Source organism: Pholis gunnellus, assembly GCF_910591455.1.
Source record: "Pholis gunnellus genome assembly, chromosome: 14".
NCBI classification, from domain to species: Eukaryota; Metazoa; Chordata; class Actinopteri; order Perciformes; family Pholidae; genus Pholis; species Pholis gunnellus.
This window is the reverse complement of record NC_136541.1, coordinates 4,338,625-4,362,493: the sequence shown is the minus strand read 5'-3', so window position 1 is coordinate 4,362,493 and position 23,869 is coordinate 4,338,625. Positions and strand designations below refer to the sequence as shown.

At 42.2% G+C, this 23,869-nt stretch overlaps 1 protein-coding gene across 1 annotated transcript in view; it reads right to left on the bottom strand.

Moving 5' to 3' along the window:
* The window catches only part of atp1a2a (ATPase Na+/K+ transporting subunit alpha 2a), a 37,141-nt gene extending 14,405 nt beyond the window's left edge, over positions 1-22,736 (bottom strand). The window contains exons 1-14 of the mRNA XM_079173578.1: positions 22,648-22,736; positions 21,645-21,719; positions 20,142-20,201; positions 19,164-19,367; positions 15,079-15,192; positions 14,487-14,621; positions 13,222-13,339; positions 11,616-11,884; positions 9,664-9,862; positions 8,510-8,619; positions 5,020-5,154; positions 3,078-3,157; positions 1,216-1,325; positions 93-268 (exon numbers count right to left, since the gene is read on the bottom strand). Coding sequence (XP_079029704.1) covers positions 93-268; positions 1,216-1,325; positions 3,078-3,157; positions 5,020-5,154; positions 8,510-8,619; positions 9,664-9,862; positions 11,616-11,884; positions 13,222-13,339; positions 14,487-14,621; positions 15,079-15,192; positions 19,164-19,367; positions 20,142-20,201; positions 21,645-21,719; positions 22,648-22,659 — 1,797 coding nt within the window. The 5' untranslated portion in view covers positions 22,660-22,736. The remainder of the gene's footprint in view (positions 1-92; positions 269-1,215; positions 1,326-3,077; positions 3,158-5,019; positions 5,155-8,509; positions 8,620-9,663; positions 9,863-11,615; positions 11,885-13,221; positions 13,340-14,486; positions 14,622-15,078; positions 15,193-19,163; positions 19,368-20,141; positions 20,202-21,644; positions 21,720-22,647) is intronic.
* Positions 22,737-23,869: the final 1,133 nt, after the last annotated feature.

Genomic DNA, 23,869 nt, shown 5'->3' with positions numbered 1-23,869 from the left:
AATCATTTCTCTAAAATGTCCGATGAATGAAGCCGGGGGGAAAAAGGCTTTGCAGGAACTACAATGAAAATTTAGTCGGTGGAACCAATTACCTTGATGCCAGCGGAGCGGCATTTACCGACTGCGTCAGGAACAGCGGCACGCGGCGGATCAATCATGGAGATGAGACCCAGGAAGCAGAGCTTCTCGGTGGGAAAGTTGGTCTCGTCGCAGTCGAAGGTGAATCCTCGAGGGAACTGGGACGAAGACAGATTCAAGTGGCAGAATCCTGCAGAAGAAGACGGATCCGTGAGGTGATCGCTCAGAACTGACTGACACCTTAAAGTACACTGCAACTAACGGTGCTCTGATAATTTATCTGGCACTTTAATCACCCCTAGGCTGATTAAAGTCCAAAACATCCAATAAACAATAAGGATGCACTCTGCTGTTGATATTTACAATATAAGACATCTTCAGAAAATACATTGTGCTCCCTGCTTTACCTAACAGTATGCATACAAATCACTTGTTAGATTTGGACAAATTGAATCCGCCACTTTTATTAATGACCCACAGCCCTCGAAATAAGCATCTCTTGAATCCCTATAGAGTAAAGCACAATACAGCGCTCATCATCATCATCATCATCATCATCACCCGAGGCATGACTGGGATTTAATTATTAATAATGAGTCCAGGAGTTTCACTCCAAAAATTGCATTATTCCACATTTCACTGTTGTGAAAAAAAAAAAAGTGACACCGACTCCAACAAAAAGCGATGATAGCACAGAAGTATTACCGATGGCACTTTTTAAAACAGATGCCAGCTAACTTTTCTTTTTCCTTGGTTGTCACAATGATGACATTTGCAGAGTCTGGATGCTGAACACTTTAGAGATATTGAAAGTTGAACTTCGGGGGAATGATTTGAATGCCAGACCATTAACATAATACATAGAACATTACACACAGAAAAGCCATACCTCTAACATTGTGTGTAACGATGGTCAATTCAGCTTTTACTTCATGTCAGTCCATTACAACACTGCAGTGCCAGAACCTCCGTTTCTATTTACGCTGTTGCAATTAAAACAGTCCACTCTTTTACAGGGACATGTGGCTAAACTGCTCTCTTTACCAAGGAGATAATAAAAGGTAAGTGCTGTGTCCAACTGCTTCTCTCCACTACCTATTCCCAGGCCGATAATAGCGGGCGCAACGAAAAACATACCAAGCACTCTCTCTCCCAGTCCTCCCAGCTCCATGTAGGCATTCTGGAAAGCATCTCTCCAGTTTTCATCGAGTGCCTGCTCCTGGCCGTGGAGCAATATGCTGCTGCACCTGTAAAACATTTGTTCATAATACTCTTACTGCTTCCAAAGCTAATAATATCATCTCTATCTGCATAGCAATCGTGTTAGGATATCGTGTCAATGATAATGGTTGAAGGAGATGAGTTTCTGGGCTGACCAGAAGGGAAACTAACCCAGTCTGCAAAAAAAAAAAAGGTTGGCATTGCACTTTTATACAAACTCAGGACACATTGAATGTTAACTTTTCTGAACCAAAAACACGTTTTATAAATACGTCTTGTATCCTCGTACCACGCACAATGACAACAGGGTTAACATTGTGAAATGATTGGTTAGGGTTCGGCAAAAAAACTACACGGTTAAAAAAAAGATCACAGTTTGTGTAAAAGTAATATGCTAACGACGCAACGTAACAACCGGCACAACATAACTGGTGCAAATGAGTAATTCCCGCCCTTATCAGACGTTCTTACCGAGCGTTATATGTAAGAAGCATCCCAATGATACGTAACAAGTGAAAAGTCAACATTTACTTTTCACACGGGACACAAACAGCGGTCTTTTGTTTGTTTGACACATCCATCACTCCTCCCGCTCTCTGTGGACTTTCTCCCTCTTCATACTCGTTATGATCTCATGTTATTTTCAATAACGGCCACTGCGTCGCTCATTTGCTCCGCCCAACTGCAAAAATGTCCACATTCTGGGAAAACTGGGCCAGACTAGGGCCAACAGTGATGTAAGTGTGACCTCATAAAAACTGTGACAGTCTGACCAAACATCTTCAGCATCTCAATCAAAGCACTCATGCAATTAATATGCAACAACAAAAACATTTGACGGATACGACTGCGGTTTTCAACAAATTCCCTGAAAGGACCAAATCCATCAAACCATCATTGTGTTTCTCCCAATACTCTGATTTTACCACCCTATCTCAGGCTCTCCATTAGTTCCGACTGAAAAAGGTCACGACTTCATAGTTTAATTGTTTTTTTTTTAAAGGGTAACTCATTTTCTAAAACAGCAGGCGAGGAGTGAATAGTGTTGGGGACTATTTTCACCAGTGTATTAATACACAGCTGTGCTCCAGTGTAGTGATTCTCAGCGGTTTCAAAACTACAGTTCCCATGTTCATGGTGATGAAGGAACATTCTTTCTATATTGTCTACATTGTTTTTAATAGTTTTTTTGGTCAACAATGGAGGTACACGGCACAAAGGAATAAGCTATTTCAGGTTTTGGATACACAGATAATATTTGTTTCTTGGATCGATTCAAAGTTGTTAACAATAATAAAAAACAGTTCCACTTTCTCACATGCCCATATTTATATTGCATTATAATGCGTGTTATGAATAGGTTATATGATTACAAGAAAATACATTATGATCCTTGCAAAAAAACGTCAGTAAACGACGAGCAATTATAAAGTATCATGATACTTGACCTTATAAGTCACTATAAAATGCTTTATAATGTGTTATGATTATTGATATGACGCACTATGAATATTTTCGAGTGCTTACAACCTTTATTGCACTGTGCTATAAGTAGATTATTACAGATTATAGGTATGTTTATAACACATTAGACAAGGCTGTCGTAGAACAAACTATTATATGATTATAAAATATTGTTAGCCTTTAAGGACAATGTAGTTTCTATTCACTACATCCCTGGAAGAGAAGGAAGAAATTTAATTAAATGAAAAAGAAGTACAAATTCTGTGCCACCTCACTTGGGAGACATATAATCGATCCATTATTGATTGACCAACCTGTCCAAGATTCTCTCTGGCGCTCCCTTCATGACCAGAATATGACCAGAGGGATTGTCCTCCACTTCATGGACAGAGAGCTTTAAAAAAAAAAGAAAAAAGGGGGAGGACATTGGAAGACTGGTGAGGACATGACAAGATTTATTATGAAACAAGCTGCAACATGTAGTTTATGGCTAGTTGTTTCTTGCTGCTCTACAATGTTTCATTCTCCTGTAAGTAAAAAGGCTCAGGACAACAATGACTTTCATGGTCGTACCAGAAATCATTTATTGTGTCATATTTTTCCAAGAGGTTTGAAATAAAAGTCTCATCGAAGCGGACTTGACTGAGTGCACATTGTAAGTCACATGTATTGCACCTGAGTTGAAGGAGCATTCAATCTCACATGTATTCCTGTGGTTTCACGCCTTCCCCCACACAAACACACACACACACACACACACTCCCCCAGGTAATTTGTATCTGAGTCACAGCATATCTAATCTCAGAAAACCAGAGCAAAATTGCTTTTTTTTTTCTCAACACAGACGTCCCTATTTTAAATCGGAGAACAGGTGCACAAAATGCATGCAGGAAGTCCTTTGTATGCTTCAACATCACTGTTGTGTTATTCATACGCTGGTTCAAATCTCTAGACACGATGGGAAAGACTGGGAGTAGAAAGCAGAAAAACGTAATTGCTGTGGTGCCCTTGAGCAAGGTGTTAAAGGGTAACTTGGGTATTTTTCAACCTGGATTCTATTCTCCCATGTTTTTGTGTCCAGTATTTAGCGCTGCAGCTGCAAAACGGATTGCGATGTAATCCGTCAGTGTACGTCCACTAGAAGTGATTGTTTTTGACACTTTCTGACTCAGATTGTTATTATAAATGTCTGACAGCATTATGGAAAGGACCCCACAGAGGAATACAACATTTTGCTTTACCTTTCACTTGCTTGTTTGTTTTTGTCTAAGTCTCGCTGAAGGAGAAGTCTTATTCTGAAATCTGACGAGAAAGTTGCCCCCCTTCCACATTGTTGAAATCAGCTAAATATTTAGTCATGACATTGACACTTTTTTAGACATGACTAAGCTAAGCTTTCTGCACTCCTCACTCCGACAACAAGTCACATCGCAAGATTTTAGAACAAGATATCTCCTTGAGCTACACTTAGTAAGACAAAATGACTGACAGACAAAAGGTAAAGAAAAAAAGTTTCATTTCTCTGAAGAGTGCTTTCAGTAACGGTGTCGGACAAATTTAATAAAAAAACCGAGCCTAGTGGACGTTTCTGGTGCACAATTGCCCGATACGATCACATTGCAGCAATTTTTCGCAGCTGTCGGTTTCAGCACTCTCATTCAATACTGGACCAATTTAAAAAAGTGTTGGCCCCATTAGTTACATAGACACACATATACAGGGGAAGCTTGAAACAATACAGAAGTCACCCTTTAAAGCTTTGTCTGATGACTTTTTCATAGTTCAATGACTTTGACTCTTCAGGAGTGCCTGTTGTTCTATCTAAGACAGTTTTAAAAACATTTATAACTGTTCACCATGTGATTCTACATCGACTGTGATGAGGAAACAACAGGCATAACATGCTTGTTTATTGTCTAATGATATAATGATAGAGCTTCTTATGCTTTGACAATTTTATTTAAGGTCTCTTAAAGTATTAATAACACCTATGCATTTTCCCTCTTTTCTTTTTAGAAAAAACATAATATCGCCAATTTAAAAGCACTAACAGAATTATCTCAAAGAATACATTAAATACAAAGTTAAGTTTATTAAGAAACAAAAGATTTCTAAACAATATTTCAATAGTTAGAAATAAATTCAAAAATATATTTATGAATAAAACAAAATCCACTATTTTTAAAACAACTACTTCAAATATTAAACATTTTATTGTAGACCTGCGTCTGCAGCAACATCAGTCCCATGCAGTACCTGGTATTTGTTGGTGGAGTTGAAGGGGATCTCTGCCACTTTGGGGTTTCTAGATCTCATTTGACGAACACCCCCACAGCACAGCTCGATGCATTTTAACAGAGCTGACTCTGATGCGTCCCCCGCAGTCTCCCTCTGGGGAAACACACACAGCCGCACGTTAGCCCAGTCACTCACATATGCATATTAACAAACGAGTGTTTCCCTGCCTGTGTTTATCACGCCGCGGTGGAAGGGAACTTTAACAAATTAAAGCGGCACCTGAGAGGACTTTCTTTCCTTCCATTATGGGTCTCATTAATGATGCAGGTAGCTGAGCATCATCTGCATCACAAACACTATAGGCCACATTGTTTTTAAAGTTATGTAACAATCTAATGTAGAAGTAATGAAAGTGCAAAACTGAGTTTTCTTTTTCACTTCAGGGGGATGAAGAGTAATTTGATTAAAGCAGTTCAATCTCTTCGGGAGAAAGATTAGTTTGCCATGTATGCCGTTTTTAAGGGGCATATTTTAAGGGTAAGTATAAAGGCCCACACAGGAGTTGGAGAACCATGTTGGAAATAAATATTGTTGGAACACATTAGACCATTGCCAATAATCAACAGAAAAGTGGTTACTCAGGATGTAGTAAATTATGCTTGAAGGAATTAAACTGCTTAATATGTTATGTGTGTCTATTTTTGTTGAAAGGTGCAAAATTTCTAATTCAGAGCATTAATATAGCAGCAAACTACTACGTGCTACGTAAAGATATAGTGGCGTAATGTCTACCTGAGCAGAGAATGAAGTCGCTCTCCTTTGTGTTGTAATCAGAGCGTCACTGTCTTTTGTCAGGCGTGCTTTTTAGTGCATGTGAGTCTCTCTGTTGTGCCCCACTAGCTAGCTAATGGACGCCGCTCTGCCCGGCACTCATACAGCGGTTACCGCTGATAACGCCGTCCAGAAGCGTAACGCCCACCCTCGGGTTTCCCCCCCCAGGTTAACACTGTTAGCTCTGTCAGCACTGTTGCTGTTGATTACACTGTTTGTGCTGTTAGCATCATTAGCTGCTCAGCTGTTGCCATGTTGAGAGCCGTATGGAGGCAATGCCTCAATCATATGCTCTCAATTTGGAATTTAGCATCTTTAAAGTGGTGTGCAGAAGTCTTTTACTGACACCTTTTGGGGGAGCAGAGGTGAAATCCATGAATTTGAAAGCATACTTACACACACAACACACAGACAGTAAGGAGGCCTATTTTGGAAGGCTCAGTATTGAATTATCCCCGTTTGGCAGAACAGCTTTGTTTGTGTTTTCTGCAGGTTTACCGGCTTTAACATGTGTGACAAATTTGCTTGTGTGGTGCTTGAATCACCTTCTCATAACCTGTGAAATCCCTCTTGATAAAAATTCCATGGTGATCACTGCAATTCATCCGGCTCTCTGAGACAATTTATTAAAATCCATTATGAGCTGATTGACCGATATACCAACGGGGGCCGAACCAAGACATGAGATTCCTCTTTATTCCTGTTTATTCATTCATGAACAGCTGCGAAACAAGGACGCACGCTCTGCAATATTTGTCCTTGTGTGAGTCTTTTCATGAATGAATGAATGAATAGATCAAGGAAATTCCATTTGCTCTGTTTTCTTCTCTCGGGTGAAGACATAGACTTGTTCTTGTAATGGTAGTGGAGCCTTGGCTGCTGTGTTTGAGCACTGTCAGGAGACGTGGCTGTTACTTAATGCAGGGAGGATGCCCGGGCACCTCAAGGGGCAGAGAGGCTGCAGGTTCAAGAAGCGGTAATCCCTGTCGCTGTGAGCCACACGGAGAATTTCTTCAGGTCAATATAGCACAGGTTAGAGGAGAGCAGTTGGTAGAATACTGGAATATTATTGAGTTACCCACCCAGCAGTGTGTAAGTTTGGGTATCAGTGTGGGGGAGTTATTTCCAGGGGTGTTTTGGATTATTCTGTGTGTGTGTGTGTGTGTGTGTGTGTGTGTGTGTGTGTGTGTGTGTGTGTGTGTGTGTGTGTGTGTGTGTGTGTGTGTGTGTGTGTGTGTGTGTGTGTGTGTGAGAGAGAGAGGGAGGTTGAGCGTGTAAGCCAGTGTGTGTGTGTGTGTGTGTGTAGTGCACCTGTGTCAAATTGTATTGATGAATCATTTTTACGGATTGTTTTTCCTCTGTGGGTGCCATGTGGGTGAGGCTTGGTTGGCCACAGAAGAGAATGCAAAGTATATTTACTTAAGTACGGTACCGTCTATAATTCTGAAGTTCTTAACATTTTCAGTATTACAGTATTACGCTGAGTGTTACGCTACTTTATAATGCATTATACTTCACTCTATTTTAGAGGCTGATCATCTATAAAACATGATGCATTGAAAACCATCTTTTTTATTTACTTGTTGTATTCGCGACAGAAGTGGTGTAACTAAGTATATTATTCAACTACTGTGCTGTATATTCATGAATATTATAGATACATTATATAGCTATAAATATGTTATACCTATACTTTTATAGAAATATTGTACTTACATTTATATGACTAGTTACTAGTTACTTTTCAGATTAAGATGTTTATAAAATATACATTGTTATAGATTTAGTCCAATTTAGCATTCTGCAAATGTTAATTCCAATATAATGTTCCTACGAGGAACTTTAATTTTGTGTTGATTTTAGCGGTCCCAGTGGAAAAAAGCGGTAGTGGTACTAACCACCGGAGTCCTTTTCTAAAACGTCTCATTTTCACTGCAGCAGGGTCTGGCAGTCTGCTCGACCCAGTCTTGGTTCTGGTTCTCTCGTGCCTCCCTTCCCTCCAGCGAGCCCAGCCAACATCCTGGGCCTCCAGCAGCGTGGTGTCGGTGTTGGCTCCCAGCGGGGACCGGTGGAGCAGCGAGGTGAAGCTCTGCTCCTGGCACGCAGCGCTCCACCTCCCAAGAGCTCTGACTGCAGGTCTGTATTATTCAAAGGCGGCAGCGAAGCTGAATCTGGGTCTGTCCTCTGTGAGCTTTTTTTTTGGAGTCTGAGCTGAAGGACTTTCCGGGTGAACCTGCATCATTTCGTCTGATTTTGCACGGAATCCAACCCGGTGAGTCCGATTGACAAGCATTAAGAATAACTACATAGAAATAGCCAATCTTCTCGCCGATGGTCTGCTTTACTTATGTAGGTCATATAGAGGCATCGGTATTTGATTGAGAGTTTCATAACCAGTTAAAAGTTCCTCACAGTAACTTTCAGTAAACTATTTAAATACCACCGCTGCTTATCTTTGTGTGATGTTGTTAACTTCACCCTATCAGCAAATCGTGTATGCAAAAATCCCGTCGCATGAATAATGTGCATGCATTGTTTGATCCAAATGTAAAAAGATGCTACTTATAATGTACTTAGATCAAACTAAACCTGTTACGCCCCACTGCTTTAGAGAGTACAGATAATTCATGAGTCTGAATCATCAATGTGGTGTCTCGTGTAGGGTGGAGAATCATACCATCAGGATGGGGAAGCTCTCCTGTCCGGCCTTGAAATCAGCTCTGTTGCAGAGGCCGGCAACGTTAGACAGAGCAGTCCAAGTAGCAGAGCTCTTGTCAAAACCCAAACCTGGGAGAATAGCAGAGGGAGCTGTGTTAGACTTTATTTTAAAGTGGGGTGCATGCAGTATTTATGCTACTGACTTAACTCTTGGTTCACAGAGTAGCACTGGATATTGTAGCTCAATAACAAAGCAATCCCTTATTCCTTGACAGAAGTGATTTTTCAATTCCCCAGTCTGGAAAATGGCATTCATTTTTAACTAGAAAGTCTCAAAAAGTAAAAGCTGTTTGGAAATTTCGAATCCAAATTCCATCCCTCCCACCTGTTCTGAACTGAAAAGGACTCTCACTCTGTTGCGTTCATTTTTTATTTTAGCTCAGACGAGAGAGTGGCCACTGTCCCTGCTGTTGTGCAAAGAGAATATAACAGCATCATGCAACATACAGCAGGTACACAGTGGCAAACTGCAGCTGGAGTTGTTGTACTTGACAAAAAGGGACGCGAAAGGCTCCAAAACTTGCAACAGCTGCAAAAAAAATAGTCTGTACTGCTGAAAAATGAATACACTGTGTTTTTTTCCTTTAGCGCTTTCACTGTTTCAACCGTTCGGCCTTTGTCAGCACTGCTAGCTATTCACTGTATGATTGCCTAACTCAATACTCATTGGTATGCATAGAACACCTGTTTGTTTGTTTTTTACTTATTTCCCAAAACCTTTTGGTTATTGCTAAAAATGCGTCTTTGAAATCCGGCTCGGTTTGTAGCTGTTTGGTAGGAGACAGGAATCCGATTGGTTCTGCAGCAGACGTCTTGCTCAGGAACTCTGGCAAAGGACATGTTTGTGGCTGGTGGTTGTGCCGCCCACACTGCATACCGCTGCTCAATTCATCCAAGAGGTAGTGCAAACAGCGACGTCGGTTGGCGGTGTGAACTTTGGACGGTTGAATTTCAGCAGGTAATCACATTCCCTCTAAGTATTCCCACACAGTCTCTATCACCCCCTTCTTATTATTTAGTCTCTCCATCTTTCCCCAAAGCTCTCTCCTTCCACTCCTTCTCTTTCCCCTACTCCTCCCTCTCTTTTCATCTCTGCCTCTCCCTCTGTCTCACCCGTCTGGTCCTCGGTGGTGTCTGCCTCGTGGATCTGGTTATCGAACCACATGTGGGCCACGGTCATGCGGTTCTGGGTCAGCGTGCCAGTCTTGTCGGAGCAGATGGTGGAGGTGGAGCCGAGAGTCTCTACGGCCTCCAGGTTCTTCACCAGACAGTTCTTCTTCGCCATTCGCTTGGCAGTGAGAGTCAGACACACCTGGGAGGAGAGGGGGAGAGAGAAAGAGGGAGGGAGGGAGGATGAAGATAGGAGGCGAGGACAGATGATTGTTAGTCGGCGAGGGGAGAGAGCATGTGTACGCACCGGTGCGTTCAAGTGTTTGTGCATGTGAAACCATGCGTGGTCCAGGTGCCTTTCAGCATATTGTGTGTGTGCGTGTGTGTGTGTGTGTGCATGTATGTCTGTATGCACGTATTTGGTTGGCTGGTTAACAGCAGGTGCACAGGGACATAAAAATACTATGAATAGACACATTCCATATGTCGCAAGAGACACATCAATGCACATGAAATAAAGCTGACCACATTACTCACAGAGCAACAATCGCAGCACAGACGAGCACAAACATTTCCACACACAACTCGCGGTTGCGTTCAAAGCGAAAGCAACTAAAGAAACCAGTCACTGGAAGTTAATTTATTTTCTGTGACCAGTGAAATGTCGACTGATGACTTTTCAAATGCCAGCTGGCATCCACCTCAGCAGCAACTTTGTTTATTGTTGCGAGAAAAGTTTGATTCACTTCAACATTTGAGCGACTCCAACACTCGGTAATAAATCACCTGCTTCGCTATAGTATCATTAGAGCTACTACAGTTAACATTCACTGAGGGTAAAGTAGTGTTGGGAAAAGCACAGGCATAACTAATAACATTGAGTGTGCCACTAAACCATGACAGTGAGCCAGCAGGCACAAGATGAGGGCTCTCGAACTGGCTCGGTTCTGCAATAATCAATATGTTGATGCTAACAATAGATCAAATTTATGCACGTGATGAGAAAACAGCTGCTCAAGAGGACACACCTGTGGAGAACACCCAACTCTGTAATTACCCCCCTTTAGTTCTACGGAGCTTTTAAGCCTCTTTTAGCTCATGACTGGTTATTAGGCCGACAAACTCCAGTCTCATCCACCCCATTTCCTGCAGCCTCAGTCAGCTACTTTTCAGCAAACAAGCCCCTTCAGGGAGACAGTTAGGTATATTGTTCAGTATGTTGTATCTTATCTTATCTTATTGTATCTTATTGTGTATTGTCTTATCTTATCTTGTCTTATCGCATCATATCGTATCGCATCGCATCGTAGCTTAGTGTAGCGTACCTTATCTTATCGTATCGTATCGTATCTTATCATATCGTATCGTACCGTGTCTTATCGTATCGTATCATATCGTAGCTTAGTGTAGCGTACCTCATCGTATCGCATCATGTTGCTCTGTGCGTGCTGGATGTTTAAACATTGTGTAAAATAGTTTCCTAATATGTTCTCCATAACTTTAAAAGGCGTGTCAGCTTGCTACTGTGCCAAATCAATCAAAAACAAATCAATGAATACAGCTTTAAATGGAGTGTAACCATTAATCATGTTATTAGTTGCATGACTCATTACCATTGCTCATTTAAGCTTATTTTGAAAAATGTAATTATCAAAGTAAAAATGTAATTAGAAAGAAAAAAAGATGACCATTTTCAACACAACGCGTCTTTAACCTTTGTTTGTTTATGTAACAGCAGCCAGTTTATGTCTTTCAGCCATGGTTCTGTTCACTATTCCCAGAAGCATATTCTGTCCTGTCCTTGCTTCAAGGGGACCTTGCTTTTGTAAAGTGAAGTGCTCCTTTGAGATATTTTTTGGGGTGAAAATTAGTAAAAACGTTAGATGATGAGCCTCTCTAATAACAATGAGGAACAAACACACACACACACACACACACACACACAAACAACTCACAGTGACAGTAGCCAGCAGTCCCTCAGGCACGTTCGCCACGATGATGCCAATGAGGAAGATGACGGCCTCCAGCCAGGTGTAGCCCAGGATGACTGACAGGATGAAGAAGCTCACGCCCAGGAAGACGGCCACGCCCGTGATGAGGTGGATGAAATGTTCGATCTCTATGTTGATGGGCGTACGGCGGACCTCGAGCTCTGACGCCAGCGTGGCGATGCGACCCATCACCGTCCGGTCCCCGGTGAATATCACGAGGCCATGGGCCGTACCTGAGAGAGGAGCGGCGATTCACTGTGAGTCTCTCTGGACAGAAGCGTCAGTTAAAAACACCGTTTGTCACAGTTTGTCTGGTAGATGTCGTACTTTTTTAAAATGATGTCTATTTTATTTTGTTGAAGAGAGATCTGTCAACAAATGTCCAGCCATCAGCTGGCTGATCGGGAGGTGATGGGCTGGATAAAGAGTGGTGATGGATGGAGGAGAATTACAGACGTTGGCCAGTGATTGATGGTTGATCATATGCCGGACTGAGTGAGTGAGTGAGGACAGCAACGGACTCACGTAAAATACAAATAATGTGATCTACAGAGCTCAGCAGAATTTACAGGGATTATTTTCTTCAGTGATCTGTGGCATGTAGAGAGTAACCGGGACATTGTTTCAGAAAAAGAAATGTAATTAAAATGTATTTTTCTAATGCTGTGAGTGCCACAAAAAAAAAAAACTCCATTATATTAGATTGGAAGCAGAAATTTTAGGGAGAGATATCTCAAAACCTGTAAAAATTAAAAGCCAGACTATCTGCTTAAATCACTAGAGAGAAAATATGTCTTTTATATCCTTTAACAAAACACACACACAGAGAGATTAAATAGACTATAAGGCAGCAGACTAAATATAGCGTATACACATAAATACTTTTCATTACTGATCCACATATTGAGGTTTTAGAGGTCGGTTGCAATTAAATCCTGAATCTTAGATATTAAGTCAACACAGACAAGAAGTCGTTAAAGTGCTCAGAAAAAAACAGGTCATGACACCTACTGATGAAGATGATGTGATATGATTGAAAGCTCCTGAACATCTACTAAATGGAGCTCGGGGTTGGTTTGTTTTTCTCAACTGTTTCCAAGATCAAGAATGAACTTTGAACATCAGTTAAATCATTGACTGACAAATGATGGCTGGATACAATACAGACTGGATCCTCCAAAATAATGAATTCTATTATTAAAACTAATAACGTTTTTTCCCTGATGAATGCACTTTAGAGACAAACGTTATATGTCAACCTACATTAGAATTTAGATTAAAACTGGATGATGTTGCAGATTCTAATATAAAGATCCCATTGAAATGCTTCCTGCATTACCCTTCGATGATTGATAGCAACTAATAAAACAAATTAAATCCCCATCGGTTAAAACACTCAATGCATTCAGAATCTAATACCAACACACTACTGTAGGATGGAGGGATGGCTGTTCTGAGGAACGCACCGAAATACACTCTTGGTTGGTCGAAAAGGCCAAAACTAAGTTGATCTCCAGATGGCAAAAAAAAGGCGATTAGAGACAATCTTGGCCAGATGTGGCCTACTGACCCTCGACACAGTTGGTGGAGTAGAAACAGATGTTGCGGGTCTCCAGAGGATTGTCGTTGGTGAACTCTGGAGAGCGAGTCTGAGGCTCCGACTCTCCCGTCAGAGACGAGTTGTCCACCTTCAGAGGGATGGGGGAGAAAAGGAGGAGAGCAACGGTGTTACCCTGTGAGACTGAGGGATGTAACAGGAGAGAGTGAAGTGTTAAAACTGACAGGGTGGAAATGAGAGCAGCGGCACTCATCAGTGACAAGTGCAACACACTTGTCATATCAAAACCGTTTCCTGGTTATTTTTCCCGCGGCCCTCTACAGGTAGAGACATACAATTAATTACCAGTCGTATCACACTGCTTCAGAATCCAGAGCAATAAACTCTAGCTAAAAGTGTGACATCCTGTAGCATCAGTAAGCACTGAAACAAATTGAGTTAAATATTGAAATTTCAAAGGTAATAATGTGTGAACGCCCTATCACTACCTAATGAGTATGAAGAGAATTCTGCTTCACTCAGTTATTTTTTAAAGGTGCAATGCGTACAATTTTGAAACATTCAAAAAGTGAACTAATATAATCGACAGAATGTGAAGAGGTTACAGTGTTCACATCAAAGACGTCAATGTATTGTGTTGCAGAGATATTTATACCGAAATTAGCACGCTAACCAGCTAGCCCCGGCCTGTGCATCACTTGTAATACCACTTACATACCTCGAGAGGCGATAGTGAGTCACTGTAGCGCCCAGTCTGACCTCATGGGAGGACAAAGAAGTAGAGCTGCACCGAGGGACTGTCAGTCTCGTTGAAGGTAAAAGTGTCCGTGTCCGTTTTGATAGTTTGTTAATTAGAATAAATTAAAAGTGGCAGAAACAAGAAAAATACTTTTGTCCGGAAGACTACTTCGCCGGGAGGACGGAACCTTCAGTTAACGGTTAGCTGTAGCAACTATAGCATCCAGCCAGTGCCCCCTATTTGTTTGGCGCATGGGGCCAGATCTTACACATTGCACCTTTTGAAACCCCAAATCAAAAGAAGACAAGTAGCCACTGGATTCCCATGAAGGCTATCCAAAGTTCCAAAGATATTCCCATCGGCCTCAGCTGTACTTTGTTTTTGTGCTAATTGGCAAATGTTAGCATGCTCACGCACTAACTTAAGATGGTAAACATGACAAACAGTAATTGATTGAAATTAAAGTATAGAAAAACCAAAGTCAGTTATCCCACTGAGACCTCCAGGCTCCCCTCTGAGCCCAGCACCCCTCCTCTACCTTGCACCCGCTGGAGGAGATCACTCGAAGGTCAGCTGGGATGCGGTCTCCCCCTTTGATCTCCACCACATCTCCCTGCACCACAAGCTCAGCATTGATCTGCATCTTCTCCCCCTCCCGGATCACCAACGCTTGCTGGCATGGAGAAAAAGGGAAAGGGAGAGGCGAGAAGGGAGAGGAGAGGGAGCGTGAGGATGAGAGAGCGAGAGTTTGGGAACAGAGAGAGGATTTAGTCAGAGGAAGAAGAGCGATAACACGCCAGAGGGTGTTGAGGTATGTGAAAGGAAGAGATGCAGCGATGTAAAGGAAAAAGAGAGGGAAAAGACAGGTAGTGGAAAAAGGAGACAAGGAGGGAGTGAAAAGAGCCTAAATAGATTAAAGAATTAGGCAATCGAAGTGCTTGAGGTGGATAACGCGAGGGGAGTTTTTATACAAACACACTCACAATCCGAAGTTGGCTCAAACATTTATTCTTCCTTTGTGCAAGCTTATTAGGTTTCCACTCAGATGAGTGTGTAAGCCCCACTTCAGGGACGGCTTATTGACTCAGAAAGCTGTGCGATTACACCAAACACCAAATGCATCATCTTACCTGTGGCACCATTTTCTTGAAGGAGTCCATGATTCGGGAGCTCTTGGCCTCTTGGAAGTAGGAGAAACAGCCGGTGATGATGACCACGGCAGCCAGCACCACGCCCAGATACAACTGAAACATAGGGGGAAAAAAAAGAAAAAGCCACAGGGGGAGTCGGTGTCATTATAGACTTAGTTAGGTTCATGTAAGGTGTGTTTAAGCGTAGGAAAAGGGGATTTACAAACCTGGAAACGGTTTTAAAACGGCAAAAACTTAAATGCAGAGTGCAAGAGAATAGCTAAGAGAAAACCTGGGGAAGCTCTCAGTCTGAGTGGGAGATTTAAAAGGAAGAAGCCGTCCTAGAGCTGAACTCTCTGTGTTCTATTCCTGTCATCTTGGACGGTTAGTCCAAGTGAACATCTGTCTCCCAAACTCAGAAAAACGAGAACTGACACTCTGATCCGCGGGACCACCAAGAGATGCTTTCTGAGCTGAAGCCCGGCTCTGCAGACCCGTGGCTGTGTGAAAGCGAGGAACATTTATTCTGGTGTTTATTTCCTGTGAATATATTCAGTTCTACCAGTTGAAAAGCGCTGTTATTGGTGCAGCTCTCATTGATGCAAAGCAGACAGGCAGCCACTTTGTATGAAAGCGCTTGCCAGCTGGTGCACTGTACGCTACGTCCTGGACTCCTGGAAAATGAAATTCTGAAACCTTGAAAAGTTTCCCGTTTTAGAAAGTGCTGCTTTCATTTGACAGCGACAACAGCATGTTTTGTCGGTGTTTACGACATTTGCTTCCGACTCAGCGTTCAGTTCGCAGCTCCTGGTTGTGTCTTTGCGTGTTTTGTTTTTTCTTCAGATTTCAGCTCAGCTCTCTTGTCTCTCCTCACTTCGGGAGACACTTGTTCACCGGCTTGTACGGAATTGTAGGTTCGACATCTGTCCGGGCAGGTGACACATTTGAATCTACTAAAGTTTAAAGGATTGAAATAATTAATGTGTCACTTCCAGATTGCAAGCATAAATTCTAAAATATGGCAGTAAATTATGTAAATTCCGCTGTGCTTTCAGCAGCCTGGGGAAGGTAAAACATTTTCTCACCCCGAGGAAGACAACGCAATCTTTTGGCTCAATAAATCCATCAATATATTGCAAAATTAAGTTCAACAGAGGTGTGTGCAGCCCTGTTAGGGTGGATTTTCCTCTTAAATAACTGCTTGTACATTATGCAAAGGCTCAAAGTGCCAAATCTGCAGGCAGTCGGGGCTTTTGAAGCAGCAGAGCATCCAGCTGTACACACTCTGTACTGAACGTGGAGATTAAACAGGGGGAGATTAAAATTACCACGTGCGCATGTGCGTGTCAATCTACTGTATGTTACTGTATATTATGCAAGGGTTTAATGCTGTCTGGGGTTGGGAGAGCGCTGGATGATAATTGCATAATGATTCAGACACATAAAGTGCAGCATGGATGGCTGCTCGGCTCCGTTTGAACAGCGGGTGGTCTGAGTTTTTTATCCCTGCTAATGCCGGGACCGATTCCAGCGTCGGTGGTTAAATTTACATCACACTCTCAAAGGGCTGGGGGGGGGGGGGGACGACGACAATGGGGGTCATGGTGGGTTTTAATGGGATTTTCTTCCCCAATTCTATTTTAATGGCCTTATGTTTGATAGTGTCTTTTCGCTTGTCTTTCTTCACTCTATTTCCTTCTGTGAATGACGGCTCTGTGCTGGGTCAAGTGACCTAATTGCGTTGCCATTTTGGCCAGGACTCTCGGAAAAGGAGAGTAAGCTCTCGAGAGGCCATCCTGGTTAAGTAAAGGTCATATTCAAAAAAATCTCCCCACAGGAAAAGAAAGGTAAGGAAAGTCACCAAAATGAAGTATTGTGACACTTTCTGGACTCCTAACCTTTGAGTTAAGATTAGATTTAGGATTTATTGTAAAGGGTAACTTCACTATTTTTCCACCTGGACCCTTTTCTTCCCATGTTTTTGTGTCTAAGTGACTAATAGGGACAACATTTTTTAAAATTGGTCCAGTATTAAACTAGAGCGCTGCAGACGGCCGCTAAACGAGCTAGAATGTAATAACGCCTCACCATCAATGTACGTCCACTGAAAGAGCTTGTTTCTGCCTCTGACAGGCTCGGGCATTATGGAAAGGACCCTACAGAAAAATAAAACGGTCCATTTGTTATTGTGTCTCACCAATCATTTAGTTTTGCCCAATGTCCCAATACATAGTATGTCAATTTCAGTATGCTAAATATCCCAGGATGTTTTCCTACATCTGGCCACAGTATACTGCAAGCCAGCATGCTTTTCTGGCTATTCTGACGAAAGGTGAAGAAAAAAGGTTTTATATCTCTGTAGGGTGCTTTCCATAATAACAAGCTGAGCCTGTCAAATGTCAAAAATAAGAATATTGACGGTGAGGAATTGCATTGCAGCTCAATACTGGACTTGATGTCCATTAGTCACTTAGACACAAAAACATGAGGAAAAGGACCCATAGTTCCCCTTTAAGTTAGCGCATTAATATGAACAGCAAGTGTGTCTTCAAAATATCTGTTTTAATATGTGTAGGGCTTTGAAATCACTTCCCATTTTTTGACGTTCAGTGTAATTATGATATTGTCTTGTATGATCATATGATGTTATCGTTTGACAAATCTCTGTTTTTGTTAACGCCTCCACAGAAAATATAATTAACAACAAATATTTTATTTCAGATTTGTTTATCTTGGAAGATTAATCTTTCTTAGGAGCCAACATTACACGGGCTACATTATTAGAGATAATAAGAGGCCCGCTGAGCTGAAACGCTCCTCGATCTATTTAATGTTATTCAGAAATTGGCACATACAATATGCAGTTTTCACACCGTCACTGCATTTTAGCAGCTGAGGTAGACAGTGCAAAATAAATGCTAAACTGATAAGAATGCACATGAAGTTACAAAGATCCTTATATTTTTGGTTTCTAAAGATGCTCCTTAAATGGAAGATAAATTGGAGAAATTGATCTACAACTTAAATGCCAATATTAAGAGATGAATCAAGAAATACCAGCAACCCAGGAACTGACAATGACCGACTTGAATAACTTCAATAGCTATAACAATAGCTTTGTTCGATAATATGCAGACTATTAGAGCACAGTGCATTGCATATAAATATTGATTTCTTCATTGTGTATGTGATTTTAGCATATATTTAGCATATCGTAATGTATATTATATAATGAAAATATACTAGTATTAATATTATGATATTGAACCTATCTATAAGCGTAAACAGCCCGATCTCACCAAATGGCGTATGAATTACACGACAACTTACGTCATTAAGCGTGCAATAGCAACAGCATTCTTGCTTTTTGTGTGTCATTTGACTCCATGTAGTCAGAGTGAGTGACGTAGTATAAAAAGTGACAAAAAAAGACGACTTATAGTGGGTCGGAGGGGAGGTGGATGCGTCAAACAGACAGGACTTTTAACCGGGAGACAGCTGTTTGTGTCTCAAAGTCTCAAAGTTACGTTACGTAGTTATGTTTGCGACGTCTTTTCTGTACTTTACGTTTACGTTTTACTACCTTAGTTTATGTACTTATTTTAATAATATTAATAATAATCCATTTTATTTGTAAAGCGCTAAAAGCAATAACAATACAAACTGACATTATAACTACAAAAAACTAAACAATACAGCCCAACCATGATGTTTTTCCTGAACTAAAAGCAAGTTCTCACTGGAACAAAGTGGTGTAAAATCACACACAATAAGCCACAAATGCGGAAAGCAAAATCACCCAAATAAACAGCAAGAAATAAAACCATCTGAGAGCAGATGTAGGGTTAAGATTAGAATGGTTGGAGTGTGCATGTGTGCAGTATGTCTGAACAATATATTCTGTATGCCGATGTATCTCTATGTAAACCTCCATCTTAAACACACAGTGTAATGATGCATACAGGTTTGTCTTCTTTTGTCTCCCCTGTACCTGTATTGTATCCGTAGCTGTCTCTGTGTGTGTGATTAATATGTAAGGTGTGCGCCTCCACACGAGCGTGCATGTTTTACAAGCAGACACTCACGTTGTCATTGGGCGCCTCGTCCTCCGTGGCCACCTGGATGGTGTAGGCCAGGAAGCAGAGGATGGCACCGATCCAGAGCAGGATGGAGAAGCCGCCGAACAGCTGACGGCAGAACTTGACCCACTCCGGGGTGGTGGGGGGAGGGGTCAGGCAGTTTGGACCGTCCCTGGCCAGAATCTCCAGAGCTCTGACGTTGGTCAGGCCCTGAGGGGGGAGTCATTTTCATGAATGAATGTCTATTATTATTTTTTTCCATGCGCTGTGAATCTTATTACAACACAACGACCCCATTTTCACCACGGCTTAAAAAGCAATTTTACAGTTGCAGAACATCAAGTATTCCTGCCAGGCCTATTTAACACCACGAGTATAATGAAGCGGGTCACTCTCCTCGTCTCAGGTTCAATGTCTTTAACCTCTATTTTTTTTAAATGTCACTATTTAATGCCTAATAGTGTCACGGTCTGATTTAAAGAAAATCCATGTAAGTACCTGAAATACTATAATTTAATTATATTGGGGGGAAAAAACACAAATTGGCTCTTTATCCAGCACGTTTTTGACAATTTTACAGCCGGCGATATTGTTGAGCTCCCCATCTTCTACTTATCTCAAAAAGATAAAAAACAATCTGTTTCATTTCTCCCGCAATGTCAAACGTAAGGTAAGCAGCAAATGTGTTTACAGCATAAACACTTGCGTGATATGCTTGTGTCTGTCTGTGTATGGGATTGTGGTATCAAAGTGTGTGTGTGTGTGTGCGTGTGTGTGATTGAGGGATTAAAGATGAATGAGGCTCAAGGTGAGCTGGGGACGCTGCGGTGGATCCAACTTGACCAAAGTAATGTTTGGTCTCAGTTTGGATGTTGCTCGCCGGTACAGACGAGCAGAGATTACGTCTCCGTGGGGGGATATTACAGCGACTCTTTGTCGTGTGCGAGCGCGCGTGTGTAAATGAGACTGCTTGTGTGTCGTTACCTGCGAGAGGTCCACTCCATAGCGTTTTCCCAGATCATCCAGAGTTATTTTATGGTCGTCCTGCAGAGGGGGAAAAAAAAAGTTTCTTTTTCTACTTGTGCTTTCAGGGAACAGAAACGGTAAACAGAAACAGCGTCACGTTAAGTGCCCTTTACAAATATTTCTCCGGGAATTTGTCTTTGACATATCATGAATGGGAAACTGTAGACATGACTTTACAGTTATGCATTCAATGTTGTGTGAACCGAGGCCGCATGGCTGCAGCAGTAAAGGGAATTTTAATAACAGACCAAGGTCAAATAGATCGTGAGGCGTTACACTTCTCCATCTTACTGCAGAAATACTTTATTCTCTGTTTCTGACATGGATCCAGGGGCTTTATATATCTATGATTCATTCCCCATGTCAGATCAAAGAGGTCAAACAATGATGGCCACTCCCTCTGCATTTCCAAGCAGCTCTGAACTAGAGGTGAACAAAATGTCTGTTCTCCAGAAGTAAAAATGTGACCCCTTGAAAACTGTGAAACACCGCTTTTCACTATTAAAAAAGGAGAGCTTAGCGACGTATGTTGTTTGTCTGGGTTCATTATGTTGTTTGGTCGCAGTTTCGTATTGTTATTCCTGTGCCAAATGCTGAGATATTTCAAGTGCAGCTGAAATGGAGTTTGGTACAGTAGTGACAAAGAATTCCAGCTACCAGCTGTCAGGAGGGTGTCAGCTTCACAGATTGAAGGGCTACTTCCTTCCCTCCCCCATAAGAGAGGGAGAAATCCATCAGTTTCTTCACCAACGGGATCGCCTCTGAGGACCACACTGAAACGTAGCTGCAAGCGATTTGGCCACAATCAGCACTAGTTAAGCTTTATTTATATGCCCCTGCACACAATATTGATCAGCCATTGTCTGGTGGTTGTTTAACGGATTTCTGGAGGGAAAATGTAGGAAATCACTAGCTGAAGAAGTACATGAAGCAGACTGATGAAAGCAAAACACAACACTTAATCCTAAAACTACTCCTAAGTGTTGACAGCATCCTTTTTTCTTTCTCTTTCCTTTAATCAGTCGCAGGCCAACTTGATAATTGACAAGAGATGCTTTATCAGAGAGAGTGCACGCAGCAAAACATACCCCAGTTTTCATGGGCATGGCTTGGCTGCGTTTTGACAGCACCTCAAAGAGATACAGCTCTGCACAAGACAAAAACACTGCACCACGCTGCTGGTGGCCCACAAATTATTCAGTATCTTTCAAAGTACAAAGACGAGAAGCCAGAGGGTGGTAGAACAGATAGGAGGGGACAGGCTGGCTTGGAACTCATCTAGCACTGACTACACTAAGCAGGTCGGATTGCCTTTTTGTTTACGGGCCAGTGTTTTCATTTAAAGCCTTGTTAAATAACCCGGTGTCTTTGGCGTAGCATAATTTGGGAGCAGCAGCGATGGAATCAATCACCGTGCAGAGTGAGTGTGGGCTGGAGCAGTGACAGCTTGTTTTTTCTTACCAAGGACACTTCCTTCTTCAGCTCCTCCAAGTTCCTCTCCTTCCTCTTCTTCTTCCCTCCATTCTCGGCACCATTCTGGGGAAGGGAGGGGGGGGTGAAAAAGAGAAATTGCCATACATCAGGTCTGTAGGCTATCATCCCGAACCTATACAACAAATAAGTGGGAGAAGCCACATGCTTGTAGCCACATTGTGCCTACCTATTTACATTCACAGCCATGTATTACAAGCTATCAGTGTGTGCACAATGGACTTGGTTCATTTCAATCTCCTGGCACTGTTGGCAAACCATTCACTGAATATGGGGGGGAAAAATATTTTTCTCGTAGTGGGAGTTCCTCATTTGTGCTAGCGAGAGAGAGAGAGAGAGAGAGAGAGAGAGAGAGAGAGAGAGCGTGTGTGTCATGAACAGTTGGAAGAATGGTGCATCATGGAAATCATCTGCTGCTGTCAGTCTCCTCTTAACAGCACGTGTGCATGTCGGTGAAGGAGAGATCCACGGAGCGACCGAGAGGAGAGTGTGAGCGAGTGACACAGTGAAAAAGTAATCAAAAAGAGCCAAAGAGGGAGCACAGAGCCGGTGGAGTGCCTGAAATGTGTCTGGCATAGCAATTTCCCCCCACTGTGCGCGAGGAAGATTACCAGCCTGTCCTACCATAAAGCTAAATGGAATGGGCCTGATGGAGAGAATAAAAACAAAATTACGTAATTACCCAAATAAACAGCAAGCCGGGAACAAAGCCTATTGAGGAGAAAAGCTATCATCCTGAGATGTTACTGTCTTTAGCAGCAGCATTGTGAGAATTCCAGCCCCACAGACGCGTCTAGAAATCTCAGTAGTTTTCCATGATGCATGTCCACGCCATATGCTGTGGCTGTATATAAGCCACAGCAGGGACACAGACCGAGTCACGTTCATCCATTCACTTACAACAGGAAGCAACGGTTGGAGAGTAATAAAACAGACTATTTCTGTAAGTTTGTTTTAAATGAAAAGAACTTACCCCTCTGCCCATGCTGGATGTCCAGACGTCGGCAGGTTACAATGTGAAGGACAGCGCTCCCCCCCCACACACACATACATACACCACACCACAGCTGAGACCTCCCGCCCCCCACGTGTGGAAGACATTGGTGGCTTTTTTTGGGGCCTGGCACACCCCCCTCGTTCCCTCACTACTTGCTGCCTCCTGTCTGGGTAACCTGAGCCATGCAACTCCCCACTACCACACTCCTATCCCGAGGGCCTCTCTGCATCCAGCCCCCCCCCCCCCCCCCCCCCCCCCCCCACGCCAGTAAAACACTCTCACACAGTGGGAATCTCGAGGTTTGTACCTGCACCTGCTCAATATGTTCCCCACCCCCCTCACAACACACACACACAGGGTTTGACAGAGAAAAACATCCCATCAATCACTGCCGTCAACACAACAAATGAAACCTTGCACTCTGCATAACATACAGTATTTATAACAAACCTGATAACGAGGGACCGACGTTAGCCCTCGAGCAATGTGAAGGAGGCAAGAGCGTTCAGCCGATTCGGATTCTGAGCACAGACCGAATCCTCTGTTCTGCAAATAAATCCGGTTTTTATCATTTCTTAATTGATATGCAAAGATGAACTTTCTCCTGCTTGAATTCAAAGGGACTTGTAGCCAGCGATTAGCTTAAAGTCCAACATATTTAGAACATAAGGCAGGTCATCAAACACTGCGCCCACACAACAGATGCAGTGAAGGATCCCGTGTCAGATAAGTACCAAATGCCTTGTTGCAATGCTTTTAGAGTTTATTTCCCCCTTCCCACATTGCAAGGCCTCTAATCCTGTATGAGCTCTGTTCTCTGATGTATGTATGAGCCACTGTAGAGTCTCCTTTTCAAGGACTCTCCCACTAAAGGTTTATTTTATTTTTTTCAAGGATATGTTTGTGTCCTTATTTCACTGTTCTTATCCCTTGAGTTTAGCATATGTCCTTCGTGTAAAATGCAAAGTGTCTTATTTCACAGAGATAAGAACAAATGTAAATATAACAGAAACCGGAGAAGTAATTAAACAGGTCATGTGACCTCAATGGGTCAAGGAGCAAGAAAGCTAATATTATGCTAAGCTAATATTCTTGCCTTTACCTTACTGTATAACAATGTAAAGATTTTAAAAGAGGAAATAACACATTCCTCCTAAGTAATAAGCAATAAAGTACACTAAACCAGTTAGTGTACATG